This window comes from Anas acuta, chromosome 4 (genome assembly GCF_963932015.1).
Source record: "Anas acuta chromosome 4, bAnaAcu1.1, whole genome shotgun sequence".
NCBI lineage: Eukaryota > Metazoa > Chordata > Aves > Anseriformes > Anatidae > Anas > Anas acuta.
Window position 1 is genome coordinate 24,079,508 of NC_088982.1, and position 23,284 is coordinate 24,102,791.

At 37.1% G+C, this 23,284-nt stretch overlaps 1 protein-coding gene across 5 annotated transcripts in view; it reads left to right on the top strand.

Annotated features, from left to right (window-relative positions):
* The window catches only part of N4BP2 (NEDD4 binding protein 2), a 40,389-nt gene that overhangs the window by 4,341 nt on the left and 12,764 nt on the right, over window positions 1-23,284 (top strand). For 2 of the 5 annotated variants that reach the window (XM_068680150.1, XM_068680151.1), the window contains exons 2-13: window positions 1,240-1,354; window positions 1,700-1,876; window positions 7,773-8,087; window positions 9,415-10,627; window positions 11,465-11,589; window positions 12,770-12,858; window positions 13,691-13,767; window positions 15,770-15,928; window positions 17,002-19,307; window positions 20,637-20,722; window positions 21,447-21,471; window positions 22,487-22,731. In XM_068680150.1, coding sequence (XP_068536251.1) covers window positions 7,889-8,087; window positions 9,415-10,627; window positions 11,465-11,589; window positions 12,770-12,858; window positions 13,691-13,767; window positions 15,770-15,928; window positions 17,002-19,307; window positions 20,637-20,722; window positions 21,447-21,471; window positions 22,487-22,731 — 4,524 coding nt within the window. In that variant the 5' untranslated portion in view covers window positions 1,240-1,354; window positions 1,700-1,876; window positions 7,773-7,888. The remainder of the gene's footprint in view (window positions 1-1,239; window positions 1,355-1,699; window positions 1,877-7,772; window positions 8,088-9,414; window positions 10,628-11,464; window positions 11,590-12,769; window positions 12,859-13,690; window positions 13,768-15,769; window positions 15,929-17,001; window positions 19,308-20,636; window positions 20,723-21,446; window positions 21,472-22,486; window positions 22,732-23,284) is intronic. The other 3 variants (XM_068680154.1, XM_068680152.1, XM_068680153.1) reach the window with 3 other exon arrangements.

Here is a 23,284-nt window from a genome sequence, read left to right on the forward strand (position 1 = left end):
CCCTCTGAACACGTGGTGAAAATTACGCTGTGTGGGAAGAGAGCAGAAAAGATAGTTTTAAGTGTTTTTAAAAGCACTTCAGTCTCTAGCTGGGTATAGATTTTGGCGTTAAATAACAAAGCGTTGGAGAGTCCTGTTCTGTTGCTGGCTGCTGTCAGAAATGAAGGAATGCAGGAGGCTCACAAACCATCTCCTTTGCTACTCCTAGTCTTATTGAGAAAAATCAGCTGGCAGGCATTTCCTTTTCTTCATCCCTTTTCTACCTTGTTTTTCGACAGGGGACTGAGCTTTGCCTGAAATAAAAAGTTTTGTGTTGTATAGACTGAATTAGAGAGTATAGTGGTTGGGTTTGATTTGATTAGCTGCTTTTTTTTCTCTTGTGCTTGTACTTAAATACTTGTTTTGCTCTGTTTATGAGACTTAAGAATATAGAAAATGCAAGAGAACAAATCTGGAAGTAACCTTAGTAACCTTTGCATTTTAGTGCATTTATTAGTGGGACCCGATAGAGAAAGCGGAAATGTGAGTAATGGAAACAACGTAGTGTCACACTGCCATCAGGTACATTTTGGCCTTTCTGTTACCTTTCTAGAATGAATTTCTCTTCAATGAGAGCCGCAATGTTCTGTAAAATTGCTGAACAGCTTTTCAGTCCTTCCTGGAGTGGCTTTTGTAGTTTAGTGCAAATTGGGTGAAGCCAGGTGTTGGAGACTGGGGTGAATTGTGTTCTCTGCCTCCAGCCTGCCCTTTGTTTTGTAAATTTGGATCAAAAAGGATCAAAAAGGTCAAGGTGTTGCTTAGGTGAAGTGTTGTGTATGTTTTGATGACAGTTCTTAATGCTTTGGAGCACTGGAGTGTGGTTAAATGCAAAATGGGAGCTGAGGTGTGTTTCCCAGTCTCTTAAAAAGACTCCTATAAAGTCATTGAGCCATCCACCTGTTGTATTAGGAGCATGACAGAGTATTTGTTTAAATTTCTATCAGTAGTTTAGCTGTGTATCCTCTTTTTTTCTTTTCTTTTTAATTGATTTTTGTTTGATTGGAAAACCTGGCTGCTGTTAGGTGCCCTAGACTAATGTGTACACTGGAATTAAGTCAGGCTTTGAATAAACCTAACATCTTCAGTGTGGACCCAGTGCTTTAGGAGGTTTTAGGTGCTTTGATGAGCACCTAGCATTGGTGGAGCGTTGCAAATTAACAGTGTATCTAAAAGCAATGTATTCTGTTTTTGTTGTACTAGGTTTATGTTGCCTAATTCCCCACGTGATGGAACAAAGCTTTTCTTGACCAGCATGGATATATAAACACTTTCAAGATGGTTAAGAACTGTTGTGAAGAACCAAATGGAATGACAAGTAAGGAAACTTACTTTTATTCCAAATTCATTCTGCTGTCATTATGTTATTTCCTTAACTGATGTAAGTCAGCTTTGTTAGGGTAAGAAATTAGTAACTGAAATTAGTAGGTGTTTCTGTCCTTGGCAAAACTTACATTTCAACTTGTCATGTTGTCATTTCAACTTATATTTCAACTTGTCATGCTGTGTACTTTACCAGTAAAATTCTAGGCATACTTAATCTATTAAAAAAAAACACACACACACACAAAAAAGTGTTGCTCAGTGTTAAAACTGCTTAAAGGTGCATGCTCTGTGAGCAAAATACCAATTTTAATTTGTATTCTGATGATTCCTTTGTCAGGAGGGAGCACCCACTTCTACTGATGCCTAATTTGTACATTTGACAGTATGGTTTCCTGACAGAAGAGTTTGTTATATTTTTTAAAAAACTCCAAATCTTTATTAAATATGAAACCAGTGGTGGTTTTGGAAAGATGAGAAGGGACCCACTGCGGGGCAACTCGGTGAAGCTGAAAATGTAAGTTTTTATGGCAGTATAATTTGATTCGAATTTATTTTTTTTTTTCATTCTTAAGAATGTCAGTACCTGTGTGTGTTTTTTCAAAGCCAGAAGATTCAAATGAACATTGCGTGATAAATATTCTGTGCAGTTTGAAATTTAAATTTTTGTGGGGAAATAAGAAAACAAAACCAACCTGTGTTTATGTGTGTTAACTTCCTTAAAGTGATCAGAGAAATTTTAACTTTGTGTATGTTTTTAAAACATTCACAAATGGGCGGGTTTGGTCATTTTGGCTGAAAGTTGCCTTGTGTCAAGGCAGGAGGTTTCCTTTGGCCTTAAAAAAAGGCAGAAAAGTAATATTGATAGCTTATTTGTCATTTGAACTTGATCTCAGTCAAACCAGAAGCCATACCGCTGAATGATTTTGGTAAATTTTGAGCAGCAGTTAGAATATTTTTCTGGTGTATCTGCTTCCAAAACAAATTCTTGTAATGACTTTGAAAAATTACATTTACTGCTGATTGTTTCTCAGTGCAGTATCTCTGATTTAAGGAGCTTTGCAAATAACTTGGTATCCACTGTCTAACTGACTTAAAATAGTTTAGTATATTTCTTCCTTCACTGCATGTCTTCTGGCGGTTGTTGAATACTACCTTTTTCTTTCACTTCCTATACTCGAGATTATCTGTATAATATGACTTGCAGTCAGTCTGATGCTCTGAAGAATTTGGGCACATCTTGAAAATGCAAGCCACAGTGCATGGTTTCTAAGAAGACATCCAGGTATAAAAGAAGTATGAGAAATCTCAGGCCTCCTTCAGACCTTTACTCAGCCATTGTATATTTACTTTCACATTATACTGAAAACTAGACAGTAATGCAAGTCTCAAGCCTTAGACTTATCTTGTTTTCTCATAACTTTTAGTCGGATGCTGCTTGATACTGTTTTGTAATAGCTTTTGTTTGATTTTATAAAAATACTGTTCTTCAACAGTACATAGAAATTCCCCTCTGCTTTCTAAGAACTGCTAGCTTTTGCCGTGGAATTCAAATGAGCTTTGGCTGAACAAATTTAACGTAGCTTCCGTGTAAAAATTACTTGTATCTTTTAGCTTACTTCAGAAAATGCATTTGTAGCCTGAGCAATCTGATAGCTTCTGTAGGACAAGTCTATATTAACACTTATTTCCTAGCATAAATGAAATCTTACCTTACCTTTTTTTTTTTTTTTTTTTTTTTTTAAATAATATTTGTTTGTGAAGGGTCTCGGGGACTTTCTTCCGCTTAGATTTTTCCTTGGCTGGTTTTAAGGGTTTTGAGTTCTTTGGATTGAGTCATAAGAGAGAGTATATTTTGAATCTTTGAAGGAAAACTTAAAGTGAAGTTACCATTTGCTTTACCTATGCTGGAATGTGGATTTCACCCTAATGTGTCTGCTTATGATGAATCTACCTCTAAAATTTTCAGTATAAGCACTGTTTCTATTTTCTTAGTCGTTCTACAGGTTGTTCACTCAGCTGCATTGTAGGAAAGGACGTCAGTGACTTAAATGTTGTGATTCTCAGATATCTTTGTTGCCATTTGTCTGGAATTTACCTTTAATGCAGGAAACAAATCTTAGTGTCTAGCATAGCAGATAAAATCCCATGTGTTAATATGTGAAGCTAGAAGTGCTAATAAGCTTTAATGCTGTAGAGTTTAAATGTCTTTATTTGAGCCAGTTTGGGCTGAATCCCTAAGCACACTGATATTGACATTTATTTAAAATGCAGTGATGATCATTTTGTGCTGCAAGCAGTCCCTGTAAGATTTTAAGTTTTGGACTTGGCCTGATGTTCTAAACAAAGTACTGACAATGCAGGAAGGCAGGTGTCTTCTCTGCAATTGCCAGCTGCTTCGCCCTCCTGGATTGCTGCTTTCTGCAGGAGCAACCACAAGGCTGGGAGGCCTCAAGGCCATGATTAAGTTTTTTTCCATAAAACATTTCACAGTCATTGTCTTTCACGAAGTAACTTCTCTTTCCTCATTTTATATCAGGAAGGCTGCTTTGGTATTAGTTTAACTTAGCTCTTGGTTTATTTAATCTCTTCTAATGCCTACTAGAGTTAAAAACAGTATGTTGAAAACATGTCTAGTTGTCATCCCTCTTCCTTCCCAATATGAGGAGTCTGGCCTGGATGACTGTTATATTTCTGATAGTTTGGGTTATTTTTTTCTAGGGACGATTGCATTAACGAAAATAAAATGGAACCTCGTGGAACATGTCTGCAAGGGAATTCCCTTTGCTGTGGTTACAGTGATTTCAGTTCACTCTGTGCTTTGTGGAAGAACTTTCTTAGGTATTTTCCTAAGACTTTAATACTTAGTTTATCAATTTTAGCGTGAGAGTGGAAAAAAAAATGGAAAGGGAAAAAAAAACTTAATATTTTTCTTCTTCTATATAGTGGTATTTACTGGAAACAGTGGTCATGTAACTGAGAATTACAAACAGGTTCTTAAAACTAGTTTAAGAAACTGTTGGTTTTCCTTTCCCTGGAAAAGAACATTGCTACTTGGACATTGGTATTGAGATTTGACATTTTGGTCCATCCCCATGCTGTGCAAGGTTGGCCACTTCTCTGCACTTCGTTGTTCCACCTGTAAGACAAAAGGAAAGGTGTGTTTTGTTAGGGTGATGATATCAGTGCTCGCCTGTGTTTGTAGTGACTGGTTTGCCTGTTGGCGGCTGCTGATCTTTGGCTGTGTGTATCTGTGCTTGAAAATGTCTCATGCATCTACCCAGCTCCTTAGGGGTAGAGGTACTGAAACAGGCAACATCAGAGGCTCATAATCCGTGATTAAAAATAAATTCTGGACATCTAGAAAGATGATGATATTAAGGCACCCTGACAGGTCTACAGCATCTCTCTAGGGTTTGCACATCTTGTTTTGTAGAGAATGCTGGTGTCTTAATCTCTCTTTTGTTTGTAAGATTGCTTAATTAAGAAGGTAATTCTCATAGAAGCAGATTTGTATATGTTTGTGGTAGCAGGATTACCTTGAGAGGAGATCCTTGATGTCAGGAGATGTGTATTTCTGAAGAAGTGTGAGTTGAGAAGGTGCTCATGAGTGTTTTTTTTTTTTTTTTTTTCTTTTTTTTTTGTAAAGGTGAAGTTGAGACTGCCACAGGAGTATTGTTTTTCATCAGTGCTATAATGAAGCAGCTGTTTGCTTTAATTGGCTGTGTGTAGAAGGAGGTATCCAGAACTGCCTAGTGAACCACCGAGTGCATTGCAGCCTCCGGCTGATTGTCTGGAAACCTCCTTCAGTGTGTTCAGCACAACCCTGCTCTTGTAAATCAATCTGGTATTACAACTGCATTTACATCTCGGGGAAAAAAGCCCCCATTCACAGCAAACTACACATTGTTTTATAATGTTAGCCAGAACCAACAAATGTAGCTGACCTGCAAGTCTGGCTATTGGGTTATTCAAAATTGTTTCCCCTTTCTTAGCTTTCAAAAAGAGAATCTTGAATATCTGAAAAGACAAGTCCTTAGATAAAATCCTTTTGCAAGTTCAGGGCATGCTCTTAAAAACAAGTGAACAATTTTCCCTTCCAGTTGTGTGTAGCTGCATCATCCCTTTTGTAAGGAGTGCAGTGGGCTTTGTGTGTGCGCGGTCATCTATTCTTGTAGACTTTTATTATGCCTGGTAATATCAACAGGAGATATTGCCTGGGAATCTGTCCAGGAATTACATTGAAAATACAGTGGTAAACGAAGGGGAGTCTGTCAAAATATCGGATACTGTCCATGATGTTGTCCATAATACCTTATTTTAGCTTTTTTTTTTTTCTTTCTCTCATTTCACTGTAATGGTATTTAGGATTTGTAATATTACTTTGAAAAGGTTTTTGAGATCTCTGGACCATGGCACCAGCAGCTTACTGTAAATGCAAGGATTATGATCCTAGCTCATGCAAACAAAATCTCTTCCTATGAAACACAGCATTCTTTGTAGCGTATTGACAAAGGGAAAAAGTATTATTATTGTTGGAACAACAGATGAAGGTGATGGGAAGTATGTGATTAATTCTCAAAAGCATTTTTTTTCCGATTTAGATCGATGCAGACTGAAGCGTGGGGCTCTGTTGGACCATAAGAGTAAGGCATCCTGCTAGATAGTGTGACACACAGCTTAACACAGACCGTGTGTTGGGAAGGCAATATCCTACAGTGAAGTGAGGGAATCGGTTGTTAGAAGTCCTAGCTAAAGAGCATGATTTTCAGCAGGACTGATCATTATAAGGGAGCTGAAATGAAACATTAACAACACTTGGAGTGCTCTGCTTAAAGTCTCTTGGTGTGCAGTAATGTCAAGGCGCATGAATAGCTTTCTCCCTTGCAGGGACTTTTCTTTGTCACTGAACCAGTTTTAGTGGGGAGCATTTTTTTTAGCACTGACACCTTGCGTGAAGTTAGGTCTCAGCCTGTTTTACAGGCTGGAGGACGAATCAAACAGAAAAACAAGTTTGAAAACCGTGACTCTTTTCTAATCATTTTGTTTGATTTTTTTTTTTTGTGTGTGTGTGTGTGACAGTAAAGAGCAGTGTATAAAGATGGCTAATCAGAGAGAGAGAAATCAAAAAGAATAATGAAAAAAAATAATCTGCGATTGTCCCAGCTGAGTCTGGCTAGCTAGCATCTTCCAGGGTCATCTCCCCATTATTTTTTGGAATGCTGCCTCTGCCTTTTTGTGTGTATTGTCATGCCTTTCACACTTCCTCTTCATTGTTTCAGACATCCATCTAGTTTTTCTAGCTGAAGTCCATAAACATACAGTAGAGACTCGTGGGATCCTGAAGTTGTTTTTCTTACACTCTCAAGTAGTAAGAATTTATATAACACTTTACCTCCTTTTAAATACCTCTCTGGTAGGGAAGCTATCACTAAATAGTGATTCCTTGCTGTAATTTACTTCAGATTCTCAGCCGTACCAAGGTTTTCCACTCTACTGAATAACCCCCTTAAACATTATAAATGAGTTTGTTATGAGCTTTGCTGGAACACAACAAAGCTTTAATGTTATTTGACATAAAGGAAGAACTGAGATCACACTATACTCTCTGCCTGGATTTCAATTAAGAGTTGCTTTCCTCTTCTACACAGGATTAGTGCAGTAATTGCAGTTATTATCAATGCCATCATGTTTTAACTAGAAGCATTCGAAGGTTTCATGGAAGAAGTGGGGGAGGAGGACAGGAGCCTCTTCTCACTGCATGGCTCATAAAGCTGCAAAATGTTTTGAAAAGTTAAAAGCAGCAACACCAACAAAAAAGCAACGCAAAATTGCTGCGGTTGGAAGGCAGCTCTGGACGTCATCTGGTTCAACCCACCTGCTCTGGCAGCGTCACCTAGAGCTGGTTACTCAGCCCAGGCAGGTTTTGAAGATCTCCAGAGACGGCAACTCTGTTTTCTGGTGTCTGAATACTGAAGAAAATCAACTGTTTACTCTTAAAATACCCAATGTGGAAAAGGATAGTCATGTTTGGAAGGACTTGTGGAAGATTTGGAAGTGTTTGCTATGTTTTCCAATAGTTTTGTAAGAGAAGCAAAGGCTCTGAATTTTTAACAGAATGTAAACTCTCCATAACGTTAACTGGTCATCAGTAGGTGTTAGCAGAGGAGTCCTTATGAGCTGTCTGCCTTGCATTGCCTCCCTTTTCTGGATTTTTCTTTTAAACTCAATTTTATTTGTCCTGTCTTCCAGACAAAGATTGGATAGCTATCTAATTCGAAATAAGGGTGTCTAAAGAAGAAAGGCATCCTTCTGGAAAATGCATTTCTGGACGCTTGTGTATTTTTTAGCTTTCTTAACAGGGGACACGAAAACACGACCATATTAAAAGTTGTTGATTCTCTTCTTTCCAGGTCTGCTCTTCTTGTTGTGTACGTCCTGGTTATGAGAGGTTTCTTGTGACTTCTAAGTTTGTTACCATTGACCTCATGTGAACAAAACAAAAAGCAAGCTGATTTTGGAAAACAAAATGCCACGGAGAAGGAAAACGGGTGGAAGTCCCTCTCGGAGGAATGGAACTGCTGTATTTCAAGGGGACCCAAGCCTCTCAGTGTCACAAGCAGCATACAGTGTCAATAAGGAAGAGCTCTTCAACAGCATGTCAGAAATGTTTTCTGACTTGGATCCTAGTGTGGTTTATATGGTTCTGTCTGAATGTGATTTTAAAGGTAAATAAAAAACAGTTGGCGTTACAGTTTTGTTCCATGTACAGACAGTTCTTAAGTAGGACAACACCAAAAAAGTTGGTGTGGGTGTTGCAAGTATATTAGTGAGTCTAGTTTTTAACGAGTAGGTGAGTCATAATATTTTGAAATTTTATAGCTCTTTGCATGCACAATTCTCCACGTTTGACAGTGTTTCTCTGAGACTGGTAATTTGCAGTAGCAGTGTGCTTTAAAAATGGGGGTACAGTTTAAGCAGCAACATTTGAGTTGTTTGGGCAGGGAATAACTATTGCTTGGAACATATTAATCAAGCTCTGTTCATATGGTCAGATGTGATTAGCTGATTTTTTTCTAAAAATATTTGCAAAGAAGGTAGAGGTTGGCATTCTTCATGTGTGTGAAATTTAACCATTAAAAGGGCTGCTTTTATTGCTGTTTTTGTTACCTGAATTGTATAGAATTTATAACTTAATAGGTCAACTTAATATTTGTTGCTATGATCACTTTTCCTTGAAAAGTGGATTTGGTGTAGTTATTGATTCATGCTTTTGTGTAATAAGATTTACACACTTAGGTTCAGCTTAAAAATTGAAAAAATAGAATATATATATATCTTTTTTGTATGAGTAACAGTAAGTTGCTCTCATATAGTAGAGAAGATAGAAGGACAAGGAAGGTTTTATATAAGATGTACTTCTGTGTGCAGAGAGAGTTGGACTTGAACAGACTTGTTGCTACATTGTACTTCAGAAAAATAGAGGCTTAGTTTTAATTTTATGCTACTTGTGCCAGGTTTTCATTTTTGTTAACGTTAATCACAGGTAACCTATGCTCCATTTAGTGGCTTTCCAAAGATTCAGTGTGGATGCTGGATTTTTCAAGCTATTAGTTGTGACATTTTCACTTGGGCCTAGCCATAATAAAAGCAATTTTTATACTTGTATCTCTTTAGCTCTCAATGGTGTCTTTCAGTTCATTTCACGCTATTTCACTTGTACCACGTAGGTTAGAAATAAGGATCCATTTAAACATCCAGCTCTGACTTACTTGCTTTTTTTTCCAGTTAAACATAGTCATTTTTAGACACTGTTTCCTTAGTCATTTTAATGCTTATTGTGTTATTATTTTGCAATGTGTCTATTTTCAGTTCTGTCTTTTACCTCTAAAGAGATACAGGTCAAGAGAGTTGCAAAAGATATGTCAATAGATGAATTGGTGAACTTTCCGTTGGTTGTCTTAGTTATTATGAATACTTCCTGAAGTAAAAAACTACATTCGCATCAGCTTGTGTTGCTCCGGTTGACCACGCTTTATTTTCTTTATTCAACAGTAGAAAATGCTATGGATTATCTGCTAGAGCTGTCTACTCATGCCGAAGGAGCAGTATCTTCAAAAATCTCAGGTTTTGATACAGTAGTATCATCACTAGCTCTTGTTAATCAGCAAAGATCTGTTGGAAATCAAAGAACAGGGGGAAGTACTGCAGAACACAGTAATTGTGAAGAAGAAAAAGAAAAGGTCTTATCGCCTGATGTGCAGCTGACTGAAGAACTGGATTCCTTAATAGAAAATGCCTTTCAGAGATACAGCTTGAGTGATGAATTGCCTAATTCTGCAAATGACCAAATTGTATGTGAACACGATGGCTTTAATGAATTTCCTCAGTGGGAAGAATCTGATTCAGGTTGCAATGTCCTACATTTCCCACAGCAAATAGGGACAAATGACGAGGTTTTAGAAAACCTTTGCTGTTCTCAGCCACCAGTGAGCCAACTGAGCATCCAGACAAGCTCCCCAGCTGCATCAGACACTGTTGCACAAGTATTGGAAGATTCTGGTTGGTCAGAAATGCATGTTCACCATGATGTAGCTTCAGAAGCCTGTAAAAAATCAAGTGGAGAAACGTCATGTGGAAATTCTGATCAGGCACAAGATACTGTTCCAGATCATAAAAGTGAAACTGCTGCTTCTGGTGAGTCCTCCCAAAGACCTCTGGAACTTGGAGCAGCTGTCAATGAAAATCCTAATTCAAAGTACATGGAACAGGACAAAGAGGTAATGACTGCCTGTAACAGCCACCAGAGCGCTTCTCTTCCAGAGGCATCTCTTGAAAGATCCAGTTTCAAAACACCAAAACTTGTAGATTTTGAGCAATCTCAGCAGGGTTATAACTCAAACTTTTCTATGCCGTCATGTCAAACTCATCAACAGTGGAACCTCATGGCCCCTGCGTTTTATCCTTCCAGTGGAAACCACAGCTTTGTAACTCCTGTGGCTGCCAGTCCAGGGCAGTGGAGGCCTATTTCAGACTATAGGAATTTGGAAGAAGGACTTTTTTTTTCTTCTCCAGCGGTTTCAAATGCCTGGGATAGCAATCCTTCTCTGAAGGTATGGGGAAATCAAGATAGAAACTCAAAATTGAACCTCTCGCAAGCACAGCAACCACCTGTTTGTCACATGATGAGAAAAAAGATGCACCTTATAGGTCAAGTACTTGTTCTTCTCAGAGGTGTTCCAGGATCAGGAAAATCATATTTGGCAAGGTAGAACATCTATATTGTGAGCTTATAAAAGAAGTTGCTTAATTGTCTAAAGGATTTAGTGCAGGCAAAGACTATTTTCTGACGTTTTTAAATAGTTATGATTAAACCTTAATTGTCCTGCTGTATGTACAGCATCATGAGTAATAACAAGTGGAGAGAACAGAGTCACTTCCAGCTTCTTGATCTCTGGTGAAAATTAAAATAGGAGGGGTACATTTTAATGTCCCTCACTGGCCTGAGGTCCAGAATAGAGTTACGCCAGCAGAGTAAATCATCACAGTAATATTTAGCTCTACTGTGTTTGTCTAATCCCTAATAATTTCATGTATTTCCTTCCAATAACATTGTTGGAAATACAATAGGTAGAAATTTCCCTCCCACTGTCGGAATTCTTTTGAGAAAATTTGTGTAAGTAGTATGTGTTGAGTGTCTCAGGGTGATTTCTTTTCTAACTCTCTGAAAGCCTACATTACACATAGAGTCCTTTGGCTGGCATCTGACATACTTGGTGCAATTAAAACTGCATGTTTATCTGGCAGTATGAATGTATGTCACTACATAAAGATGGAAAAATATTTTTCTGATTTCTTGGAGTGAGACTTGCAGGGAAACTATCAGCTGTTTTCCCTAGATACACACAGCATTTGCAAAAGGAGGGAAATTATTATAGTTCATCTTTGCTTGGAGGATGATTCATCCTTTACCTGAATTTGCTGCTTATGTTCCAAATAATCAGCCATGCTGCTTTTGGACAAGAGACTGAAGATGTATATGTTAGTAAACAGCAGGGCTGGGGAGGAGAAGGGGAAAAACTACTTACTTCTTGATCTTTCACAGGACTTTGCTGGAGGATAATCCAGGTGGAGTCATTCTTAGTAGTGATGATTACTTTTATAAACATGGACAATACCATTATGATCCTGATTGCTTAGGGGAAGCACATGACTGGAACAGGAGACGAGGTGAGGAATAAATAAGGGACTAGCTTGTTTGTTTACACTTCAGTGCTTGTGTACTGTTGAAGAAGCTGCCTGTCTTGTAATGCTTGTGCCACAGGATCAGCATTTTTCCCATCTTGCAATTAGTTTTGAATGTGTGTAGAAAAAGAGTATGAGCAAAAACTCAGAAATCACCTGTTCATTGTGTGTTTTGCAATCGAGAGCACCAGTTTTGTCAAAAGATTTTGTCCTCAAATTTCATCGTGGTATGTATTTTGGGTTGTATCCCCCTGGAGTGGTGACCAGTGCTATCTCCTAGCAATATTTTTTTCTGATATTAAGCTGAATAATTATTTATCCATATACAATAAATAATGAGAACGTTGATACAAATAAAACACCTACACAGATATTTTCCTGCTTGTGGTTATTTTTTTCTCTCGAGCATTAAAATGTTGGCAAATTTATAACATTTGTAAGATCAAGACAGAAACAATAATATTTTTCCATAATCAGTGTATTTTGTGATAGAGGCTCCCACTAAGCTCTCCATAGAAACAGCTCTTAAAGCATATGTTTGCTAAATTTGAATCATGATCACTTTTCTACTGTCAAATTTCTAACCTGTAGAAAAATGGATTAATAAGAAACATGATTCATTGATAACTTTGGTTGTTCAGACTCATTGTAACATAGCTACAGAAACATGGTGCTGTATCTCAAAGCTAGTAATTCTAAACATTTTATGACTATGTATTAAAAACTACAATAATTCTTTTGATTTTTCGTATTTTATACAGTTTACAGAGTGGACTATTCTTAAGACTGTTATAAAGCCAAGAATTTTGTATGCAACAAAGAAGTCCACTTTAAGGTGATCATGTAGTTTTTTTTAGTTTGATTTATTGATTGATTAGTCATCTTGCCACATTTTACATCTGCATTTTCATTCCTTGATTATCATGCATTTATTAATTCAAAAGAATAATGTCATCTCAGTAGCTTTACGTATGGGGGGAATTTCTAAAATAAGAGGGCCTTGGAACAGAGAGAACAAGTTGTGGCAAGAGTTTACTCAGTGGTTTATCATTGTGGATTTTCTATTAAAAAATTATTATGGATTTAGAGAAGTATAAGTGTTACATGTCCATGCTATTATCACAAAATTAACCATATCACATTCATTTATACACCTGTCTTTCAGCCAAAGAAGCATTTGAAAGGAGAATCTCTCCTATAATAATAGACAACACAAACATACAAGCATGGGAGATGAAGCCCTATGTTACATTGGTTAGTATCATAATTTCATGGATACAAAAAGGGATTACTGACCTTTATGTCAACATGTTTTAAAATCAGATTATCTTCCTCAGTCTAGCTCTTGTATCACAGGGAAGTCTGGAGTCAAGTGCTATATGGAATGATATTACCCAGTGCTGTGTTGTTTGTATGCCTGCGTGTTGAACTGGCCTGGTTTCCAGGTGACAAATCCGAGTGTTTTGTACTTAAACGCAAAAATATATTTTTGTGTGGAAAATTGGATTATTTTCCTCTTCTATATTATGAGGAAAAATACAAGCTACTTTTTAAAAATGTATGGTCTACTCGCATCAGTAGTGCAGATTATAAGGGCCATTTACTTGCTGCCTGCTCAGGTTTCCAGGCTGTCAGGAAGGCTGTCCACTCTAGCTGTGTTAGTAGAGCTGAATTGCCTGTTTGGAACCAGCTTGCATCTAGCCAGCTCTGAATGTCTGCGTGTAAGCATTGAGCTTTTCTGTATAAGAGGCTGTGTAGACACATGCATACCACACCTGGAGAGAGGCGATGCTCTGTGCTCTTGAGTCTGCTCTGACTCAGAGGAGGTAGAACATTAAAGGGATTATATCAAATAGAGATGTTTTTTTTTTTTTTTTTTAATTGGGATAATGGCACAAACTTAATGTAAAAATCTCCATTTATATAATTAGAATTTAAACAGTGAAAGAAAATGCATTGTTCCAGATATTTAATTGGTTTTGAAAAATATAAAAAAAAAACAGCTTTAAAGAAGCAGCCTATGCATGTACATTTTTTTGTAGATGGATGATGTGTTTTTGTTCCGTTTTATATTTGTTTTATTCAGGCTCAGCAGTTCAAATACAAAGTCATGTTCCGCGAACCAGACACTTGGTGGAAGTTTAAACCAAAAGAACTTGAAAAGTAAGAATGTAAAGGAAAATTTCATGTTCTATTGAATACTTCTCATAGTCTGACTATGACTTTATTTTTCAATAATAAGTAGACTTTAATTTTTCATACAATAGTAACCTCTGTTGGATTTTATATACATTATATATTTATATATATATATATGTAATTCTGTCACTTTGTTTTAATTAATACAAAAGATACTAGCAGCAATACTATGTAACATTTCAATGATTGAAGTTCTTTTGCATCAAAGAGCAGTGATTGCTCCTTTGGGTTCCTGAAGTTGCAAAAATGATCTTAGGTTGGGACTGGTTTTGCACCTGGATGGTCTGTTGTCTTACTTGGAATGTCTTTGCTGCCATGTGGATTAAGACCGTCAGCACCTTGTGGCCTCAGAGGGACAAACCCCTCTGTATCAGCCCCTGCGTATTTAACAGGACCTCTACACGGTCCTGTTACTTACAGTTTGTCTTGCCTATTTAGCTCTGTGTCAGTGGATAATAAGGTATCTTAAAAATATATTGGTTGGATATATATCCAACCAATATATTGGTAAGTTCAAAAGGTGTGATCAGTTGTTCAAAGTCCAAGCAGTGGCTGATGTCCTTCTAGGATCAATACTAGGGCCATTGCTATTTAATGTCCTTTTTATGACTTGGATGTTGGGACAGACTGTGCCTACAGGAGCTTTGCAGATGATGCTGAATTGGGCAAGAACAGTTTATTTAGCCTTAAGAAGAAATGTTTAGGAGGGATTGTATTGCTGCCTTCTGCTACCTGTTGGGAGGTTACAGAGAAGACTAAAAGGATCTCTTCTGAGAATGGTGCAGGGATAGGATAAAACATAAACTAGTTGGATCTTGTGAAACTTTGATTACATAAAATAAAAAAGGTGGTTGGGCACTGAAGGAGGTTGCCCAGAGTTTGTGGACATTCAGTCACCGGGTACATTGAAAACTTGACAGCCTGGCCTAGCTGTACCTTCTGAGTAGGAGATTGTGCTGCATGTTCTCCAGAGGTCCCTTTCACATTAAATTATTCTGTGATTTCATAATATATATTGTCATCTGAATTTGCATGCTTAGCTTAAGGTTGGCCACTTTTCAAGGGAGGTAAGGTAGATTATTTTCTTACCTAACATACAACTTAAATGTGAGAAAACCCAGCAGAAACCAATGACTACCTGTGTCTCGTTGACTGTGATGCTACCTTAACTTTTTAAGGAGCAGGAGCTTCTTGATACCAAGCCTAGACATCATTGTGATGTCTCTGAATGAACTGAGAGGAGCTCAGATGGTTTAGTAACCAAAGACCCATAGGTTGTTGGACAACTTTAAGCATAAATACCAGTTCCTGGCCCATGCAGACTTCTTTTTCAGAAAGCAGGAGCAAACAGGAGTCATTTTGGAATAAACTGTGGTTAGGTAGGGGGGAGGAAAGTCCTACTTTCTTTTACTAGAGATCAGTTGGTATTTTCTCCTGTACCTGTTTTGCCATCCTTGGCAGGTTTCACTTGTTCTAGGTATAATTGCTGCGTTGGTGTTTAACAGAGCCACTGGAAATTCTGGATACCCAAAAAATGTCTAGAATAATATGCAAGTAAGCTTTTCTCAAGACTCAAGGAGTTGTTACCTTATGAAAGCCAGAGAAGAAAGACTGAACTCTGGAATCATCCACTTCGACTTCCTGTATCACTGTCTGGATCTAACGTGGTGTGTTTCTGATGCTTATTTGAAGACAACACATTGGTGCAGTTTTAGATTTCAGTACTAAACAAAACATCTTGCAGAGCAGGGCAGCCAGACAGGGTGAAGTCAAACAGAGCAGTAATTTGTCTGAGACTCCCTGTTTTGAATACTTTGGTGCACTGATATGGAATGAATTTCTATTTCAGCTTTTGCTGTGTCCTTATGAGTTCTCTGGTTAGTCTTGCTGTAACCATCAATTATGCTCTTCTCTTAGTCTGTTCTAATATGCAAATCTGAATATAAATATTTTTTTTAATTCATAGGCGGAATATTCATGGTGTATCTAAAGAAAAGATCAAGAGAATGTTGGAGCGGTATGAACGTTGCCTTAGTATTAGATCAATCTTGGATTCTTCAGTCCCAGACAAATCAGAAGTTGCTGCCTGGAGTGAAGATCCTCCTTGTCAGGAGGAGAGTAATAGGTTAGATTATTTTCCTAGCCTTGTAGTATCAAAAAAAAAAAAAAAGGCTAAAGAATCAAACTTTATAGTAGTGGAACCTGGGTAGTGCTGTTGAACACTGAACATGTTTCAAACATTAATGAAATAATAACAAAGAAACACACTACAAAGTTTTCTTAGTTTTTAGGGATTACAGGACTGCTAGAAATGAGCAGTCAAGGGATATACCTTACCTGATAGATATGTGCTGTTGTATGTATAACACTTAAGTCCATAAAATGCTTTTCACAAAAATGCAGCCTCAAATATGAGCAAATTACTATTTCTGAGTCTGTGCGCTGATATAAGATGACATTCATATAATAGTAGGAGTTAGCTACTTGCTCTTGAATATGCATAATGTAGAATAGTCTAGATTTCTGTTGGGTACACACACCCAACATAGATAATTTTGTAGTGGCTAATCTGAATAAAGCTCTATATGCATCAATAAAATCTGATTTCCTGTGCGTTCTTATGTAGGTTGTTTGTTCCATGCTTAATATATTTTAAATTAAGTAGGGACTGATAACGAATGGAATGTAGTTGATTGTGAAAAGCAGAGTGATGTGAAATGGCAGGACCCTTCCTAGTTAATTTCTGGACTCTTTTGCTTAGCATCTAGCAATCAGAAGGGAGAAGCAGTCATTAAACAGAAAAAGTTACCACCTTTGTGGCTGTGCAGGAGGAAATTTGTGGCAACAGAGTGTTCCAGTACATAAGTGAATGATGGGAATGGGGAAAGATAGACTCTTAGGAAAGTATTCTTAGTCCCTTGCTGAACTAAAATAGGGTTACTTACCAAAGAAAGTTCTGCTTTGCCTAGCTCATTACTTTTTATAACAGCATGTTGAGGTTTGTGTTGTCATCTTAAATTTGTTTTCCTCTCGCTAAGGTTTTTCAGCTGCATGATTATAGTGTGTCATAAAGGGTGGATTATGATCTGTAACTTTTACAATACTAAATAGCCAAGACAAAATTAAAAATGTGAACAAGAACAGGGGCTTAAAGAAAGTCTGAAATGGGTTTATCTTTTATTGCATTTTGTCTTTCAGAGAGAGAGAGGAGCATTCTGGTATAAAGGAAGAAAAAACATTTGCTTCTGATCCTGTGCCTCTTGAATCACCTGAAGATGATAAACATGTTTCCGGTTCTTCTCTAACTTTAGAAAGTAACTGTACTCCTGAACATTTTCAGAAAGAGGAAAACAAAACAGAAAATAACTCCGTGGAACACAGTACTGAGAACAGCACTGTTCAAGGTGACTTGGATGTTGATTTGTCAGGCTGTGTAGAAAAAGAACTGCCCTTGGAGAAACACGAAGAAAAGGGAGAAGGAATGGAAAGAATTACTGAAACAGAAGTGGATGAGGTTGAGGTGACCGCAACTGAAGAGACCTTACACTTAGGAGGAGCTGCGGAACACAGCGATAACAACATTCTCAAAGTTCAGGCTGAAACTGAACAATGCAGTGAAAAATGTATGGAACCAGAATCAACACAGAGCAGTAACACAGTGGAACCAAGCAGCTCAGCTCTGGACACATCAAGGAAACCAGAGCTACTAAACTTCCTGGGTGACTGGCCTGTACAACAAACAATGGGACAGAGGGTCAAAAGAGCTAGAAAACTAGAAAAGTCTTCTCTAAAGAATGATAGTGAAGGTAAAACTCCCAATCCTGAATTAAGTAAAGAGCAAGCAGGCCTACCTGATACCTGTACTGTTGAAAAAGGACAGGGGGAAGAAAATTCATCCTCTAGCTGTTCAGATAAAGTTGTACCAGAACTGCAAATGTTAGGACATTGGCCTGTCTCCAGCTCATTAGAACAGAGACAACAGAGGCCAAGGAGAGTGAGAAAGACAAGTCTAAATCAGTCTGATGAAGGTAGAAGTACTGAAGGTGATGTTAATAAAAATGCTCTTGAGACTTTAGATGTGCTTCGTGGGACACCTGTAAACACTGCAGAACAAGAAGATACAAAAGGGTTGCAGGTTCACCAACCTGAAACAGTAGCTAGTGAAACAGTTGGTGAGAAGAAAACCCAGCAAAGTAAGAGAACGAGGAAACATCACAAATTAGCCCTCACTTTTACAAACAACAATTTGCCCCATCCAAAAGAAGAGGAACAGTTGTCTACGCTTACTTCAGCAGAAGAGAAGCGTGATATGGGCTCATGTAGACAAATAAGTAGCCATTCACAAACTGAATCACACGATTTTGCTCTCCTGTGGAGATTAGAAAAGAAAATGCTTTTTCCTGAGACTGTCAAAGTATTGCATGGCAGACTAGATGGCTTTAAACCCAAAGATGTGGATAATACTTCAGGTTCTCAGGAAAAGATCCCCTACCGAGTTATGTACGATAAAAGCACATTTGTGGAAGAAAGTGAACTTATCAATATTGATGAGTCTGAAAAGCTAAATATGCTGTGTAAGCTCTTTGAGTCTTTTTCATTTGAAGCTCTGAAAGACCTGTATGAAAGATGTAACAAAGACATAGACTGGGCCACAGGTCTGCTGTTAGACTCTGATGAAAAATTGCACAAAGATATTGATAGTGAGTGCTTTCAAATAAGAGAAGCTGAGCCACTTGTTGCAGACCTTGATTTCAAGGAAAATACGAACTATGATGAGAATCTCAAAAATGGCAAACACACAGAGCAAATCATTGGGACTGTTGATATTTCTGAGCTTTCAGAAGTCAAGAACTCATCAATCAGCGTTGCAGAAAGCAGGAATACTAAGGCAATTGTGACAGATTCTGATGTGTCTGACTCATTTGCTGCTATCTCATTGAACGATTCAGTGGAAATGAAAAATTCCAGCGATAAAGCTCCTAGAGATGATGCAGACAGCTCTGCAGCAGGTGTCATTGAGCAGACCATGTCAAGAATGCAGACTACAGAGCATGTGAGCCCTGTTGAAGAAACGCGAAATAAACTCCCAGCCTCAGAACTTGATGCAGGTTTATATGTACCCATGGATTCATCTCATGGTCTTGATGCAACTACCAATTTGAAATCCAAATTAAATAATGAAAGTGAAAGTAGTAACCCTTCAGAAAGCAATGCGGAGAATGCTGAAGGGACTGCTTTGTTACTGGAAATAGATCGTGTACCTCTGATCGGTCCTAAGAGTGATAAAGAACTGGAAACTGATAAAGAAATGCAGGGGAGTACCAGGGAGATTTATGGTAAAGAAGAAAGTGAAACTGTGTGCAGGGATGAAGATAAAACCAAGTTACAATGTCCTTCATCAGTATCACCTTCAGCCTTCAATATAGATAGCCTAGAACTAACATTATCTCCTGAACTGGCACTCCAGTTGAAAGAAATATTTGGACCTGTTGGCATTGATGCAGGTATGGGCATAATCATTTCCATATTTTTATGGAAAAAAAAAAATCTTGGCTAAAAAAAATCTTTCTTCTTTTGCTTGGGAATATATTTGCACAATTCCTCATGATGCTGTTGCCTGCTTCTGTTGATCTAAAAATGGAACTGAAGCAAGCATGGCATAAAATACGAATGCAGTAGTGCTACTTTCTAACTGTCTTTTTGTACATACTTCAAAAGCAGAAAAAAAGAATATTGGCTTATTTGCCTTCTGAGCCACAGGCCTTTGAGCCTATATTCAAACTGGAGGGTTATCAAGATGGTGAGGAAGATGCAAATGATGACTGGTTAAGGAAACAAAAAGGAGAAAAAAGATTTTAGTCATCAGTTAAACTGGGGAAGAAGATGAATGGTTTAGAGAGAAAATAAAGGAAGGCTATACTTAGAGATGCAAACAAAATGAAAAACAAACTATGGTGAAGAAAGCCATAAGCAGTTTGAACATGCATCAAAATACAAGAGTTAAAGACTGATAGAAAAGAGAAGGAAGGAAAACACGAGGAGGATAATTTATTTTCTCTCAGTTTTTTCTATTCTCTGAAAGATTACTTGATGTGAAACCCTGCATACCTGGTCTGTTGGTGGGTTTGGCTGCTCTCCTGCATTCCATGCCCACCCCCTCCAAAAAAGAAAAATTACTTGTTTTTGATAGCAGAAAGGTGTTTTATTTTGTTTCATGTCTGCCCCAGATTTTTATTTGACATATGTGTACTTCTTGACCTGTTATTTTTTTTAAGGGTGGGAAATGTAACAATATTAGAAGGACATTTTAGGGAAAGTACATATTGTGATGATACCATGATAATTCCTGTTGTTTCCTTTAGAGTTAGAGGTGATACCTATAGTGCAGCTTCTCTAAGGTTGTGAGTTTGGAAGGAGGAATATGAATACTATTGTACAGTGGCTAGTAATGCTGTATTATTTGAAAGCAGTTACATGTGGATTGCAATTAAATTGGGGAAGTCATGTTTTCACAAATGATACTGGAGTTGTAAGTGAACAGTGGTTGTTCAGGTTATCATATTTCAGCAAGATACATATAATATTAACTCATTTTTCTTACTCTGAATTTTTGAGCACTAGATGATGATTCTGTGTGGCTTTTTTTTTTTTTTTTTTTTTTTTTTTTTTTTTTTAAAGAAAAACTTGGCAGTTACTGAACATTTTTTTTAGGCATTACAGTTTGTGCAAAACCTCCAGAATTCAACTTAGTAAGTACTAGGCTGTTGCACTTTGGTTGCTTGGATAAGCTTTTATAGAATGCTTTAATGAGTATATTTTCTTTCTTCTGCAAGGATCACTGACTGTTGAGGATTGTGTGGTTCATATTGATCTGAATTTGGCAAAAGTGATTCATGAAAAATGGAAAGAATCTATTCTGGTAAGTAGATTTCTTATGGTATGATGATGTGCTATGTCAGTCCATTTGGCTCAATGTCTCGGTCTGAAGGCGTTTGTAAGATGTAAATATCTTTGTGAGAACAATGATAAAATAGTCGTGCTTTGTGAAATATGTGGAGTATATCAGTATGCCATAATCATCAGAGCTGTTGAAAGACAGTTAAAGGGATGAAGAAACTGCATGTTACCGGTATGTCATCATGAAAATGAGATCCTTGAAAACAAAAGGTCATAGTGTAAAATTTCACTACAAGATTGATCAAAAATTCCACTGGACAAAAATTATTACTGGCCTTTTGACATTTAAGAGGAGCTCTTGATGAATTATCGTGTATATGAAACATCACCATGTACATTAATTGAGGAGAGTTCTCTAACCTCCATTCTGCTGTATCTGTATGAAACTTGGACTGCATTTGGGCACAATTTTTGTTTGGTTCATTTCAATAAAGTTACAAAATCTTTGCAGTAGGGCATGTTCCTCCCATTGGCGTGTTTGGAAATACAATTCTATCTTTTAAAATTAACTTTTAAAATAATTGTCTTAAATATGTTTCTTTTGAAAATCTAATATTTGAGAAATACCGTGAAACATTATTTTGAAGCTAGGTAGGCATACGTAGAAGCTAATACTTATAAACATAGCATTTCACAATGAAACTTTTCAGCTTATTAACGTTCATGTTTTTCCTGTTTTTATTTAGAAGCGTCGGAGGAGAGATGAATCAGGTAAGTTGTCTACAGAAGGTATGCCACGTATTTCTTTTTATTGTAAAAAATACTTAATTCCTATTGTTAAAGCATTTAATTTTTTAAAACTTCAGTAAGGTTGCAAATACTCCAGCTAGTGAAGGATGGATTCATTTGTTAAGCTAACCTTTTTTTGTATTGGTCTTTGTACTATTTAGCGTTCCTTTACAGAGTTTTAAGGGGAAAAAAAAAGTGAATTATAAGCAATACCACTGATCCCAGGGAGATAAAATGAAAAAACATATTGTTTTGTGTACTTGGGAGAATTTAAAGAGAAGCTCTGGCTGGAGTAAGACAGCTGTTTGATAGGATTTTTGTAATCCTTTTTTTGGATATTTGGGAAGAAAAGCTGCAGCTAGTGAATTCCTAGCAGAGGAAGGCGAAAGAAAGAGGTCAGGCATACAACACGCACGCATTGCTGCCCGTTTTAGAGGATTTGGATAGGGCAGGAAGATGTATGTCCTTGTTCCAAAAGTCCCTGACTATCTAGTTTCTAGTCACTCAACTACCTGTGAAGAAATGTTCCTCTACAATATAATCCCACTCATCTTGCATGGGTGGAGACTTGGATTGCAATGTAGGTGCTAAATCCCCACATGAATGGCCAAACAGTGCTGCTATCATTAATTCCTAGAAATGTGACATCAGATTGTTAAGCATCTGTCAAGTTATAGAAGAAAGGCAGGTGAATGTGTAAATACATGTTGATAATCGTCTTGTAAAAGCATGTGTTTATGTATGTGCAGGGTAGTTTACAGCTTGGAAATTCTTGGTCCTTGAAAATTTGGTGAATCTGGGAAATCTGATTTTGCTTTTGTTTTAGAAAATAGGTGAAGATGATCAGACAGTCTTTGGAAAATAGAAGCGAGGAAGGTTGCTTTCTGTTTTAATAAAGACCAGAACACCTAGGATGAAAAACTTGTAATTGTTTTGGCTTTTCTTGTGTAAGTAATCAAATAATTGTTTTGTCACCTTGTTTTTATTGCTTTTGAAGGTTCTACACTGATTCAGCAAATAGATATGAATGACTCAGAAATGCTGTTATCTCAAAATGTGGACAATAAAATGCAGAAGAAAAAAATGAACTGGCTTTCAAGCTCATCTAACGACATACAGACTAAAAAAGCAACAACATCAGAAATTTTTCCTTTCATGGATCATTGGAATGCTCAGACTCAGAAAGTTTCTCTCAGGCAAATCATATCTGAAGAAATAGCCATACAGGAGAAAGAAGACCTGGTATGGATATCACCATTTTTATGCAGTATAAGTTCCTTACTGTTAATGAAACAGTATCTTATTTGATGACTCATCTTTGTGCTGCTGATTACAGCCTGAATTCAAGAGATAAATGCATGCCAGTTAGTGTTACTGATTACAGTGATGCATGCATTTGTTTGGGTAGATTTTTCAAATCTCATTTTAAAATGTAATATTTTGATTGTTTCACAAACAGATCATGGTGCTTTTCACTATACAGGTTAGCATTTGCATTTATTTGAATTGTTTTTTTTTTATCGCTCATTTAAAGAGATGATTTCCTGCATTTTTTAATAGAAGCAATATCAAAAAAAGTTTTAAATTAGCTTCTTGCTTTGTTTATTTGGAAATGGATTGAATTTGTTTTAATATTTTTTCCCAAGAAGAACCCACAACATTCCTAACAGATGAGACATTAAAATAAATATTTGAGAATCTCAAAGAATTTTCTATACTAACTTGTCAGAAAATAGGAATATTTTATAGATTCTTGTTAGGTTTTTATTTACCACACAATTCCCATACACTGGTT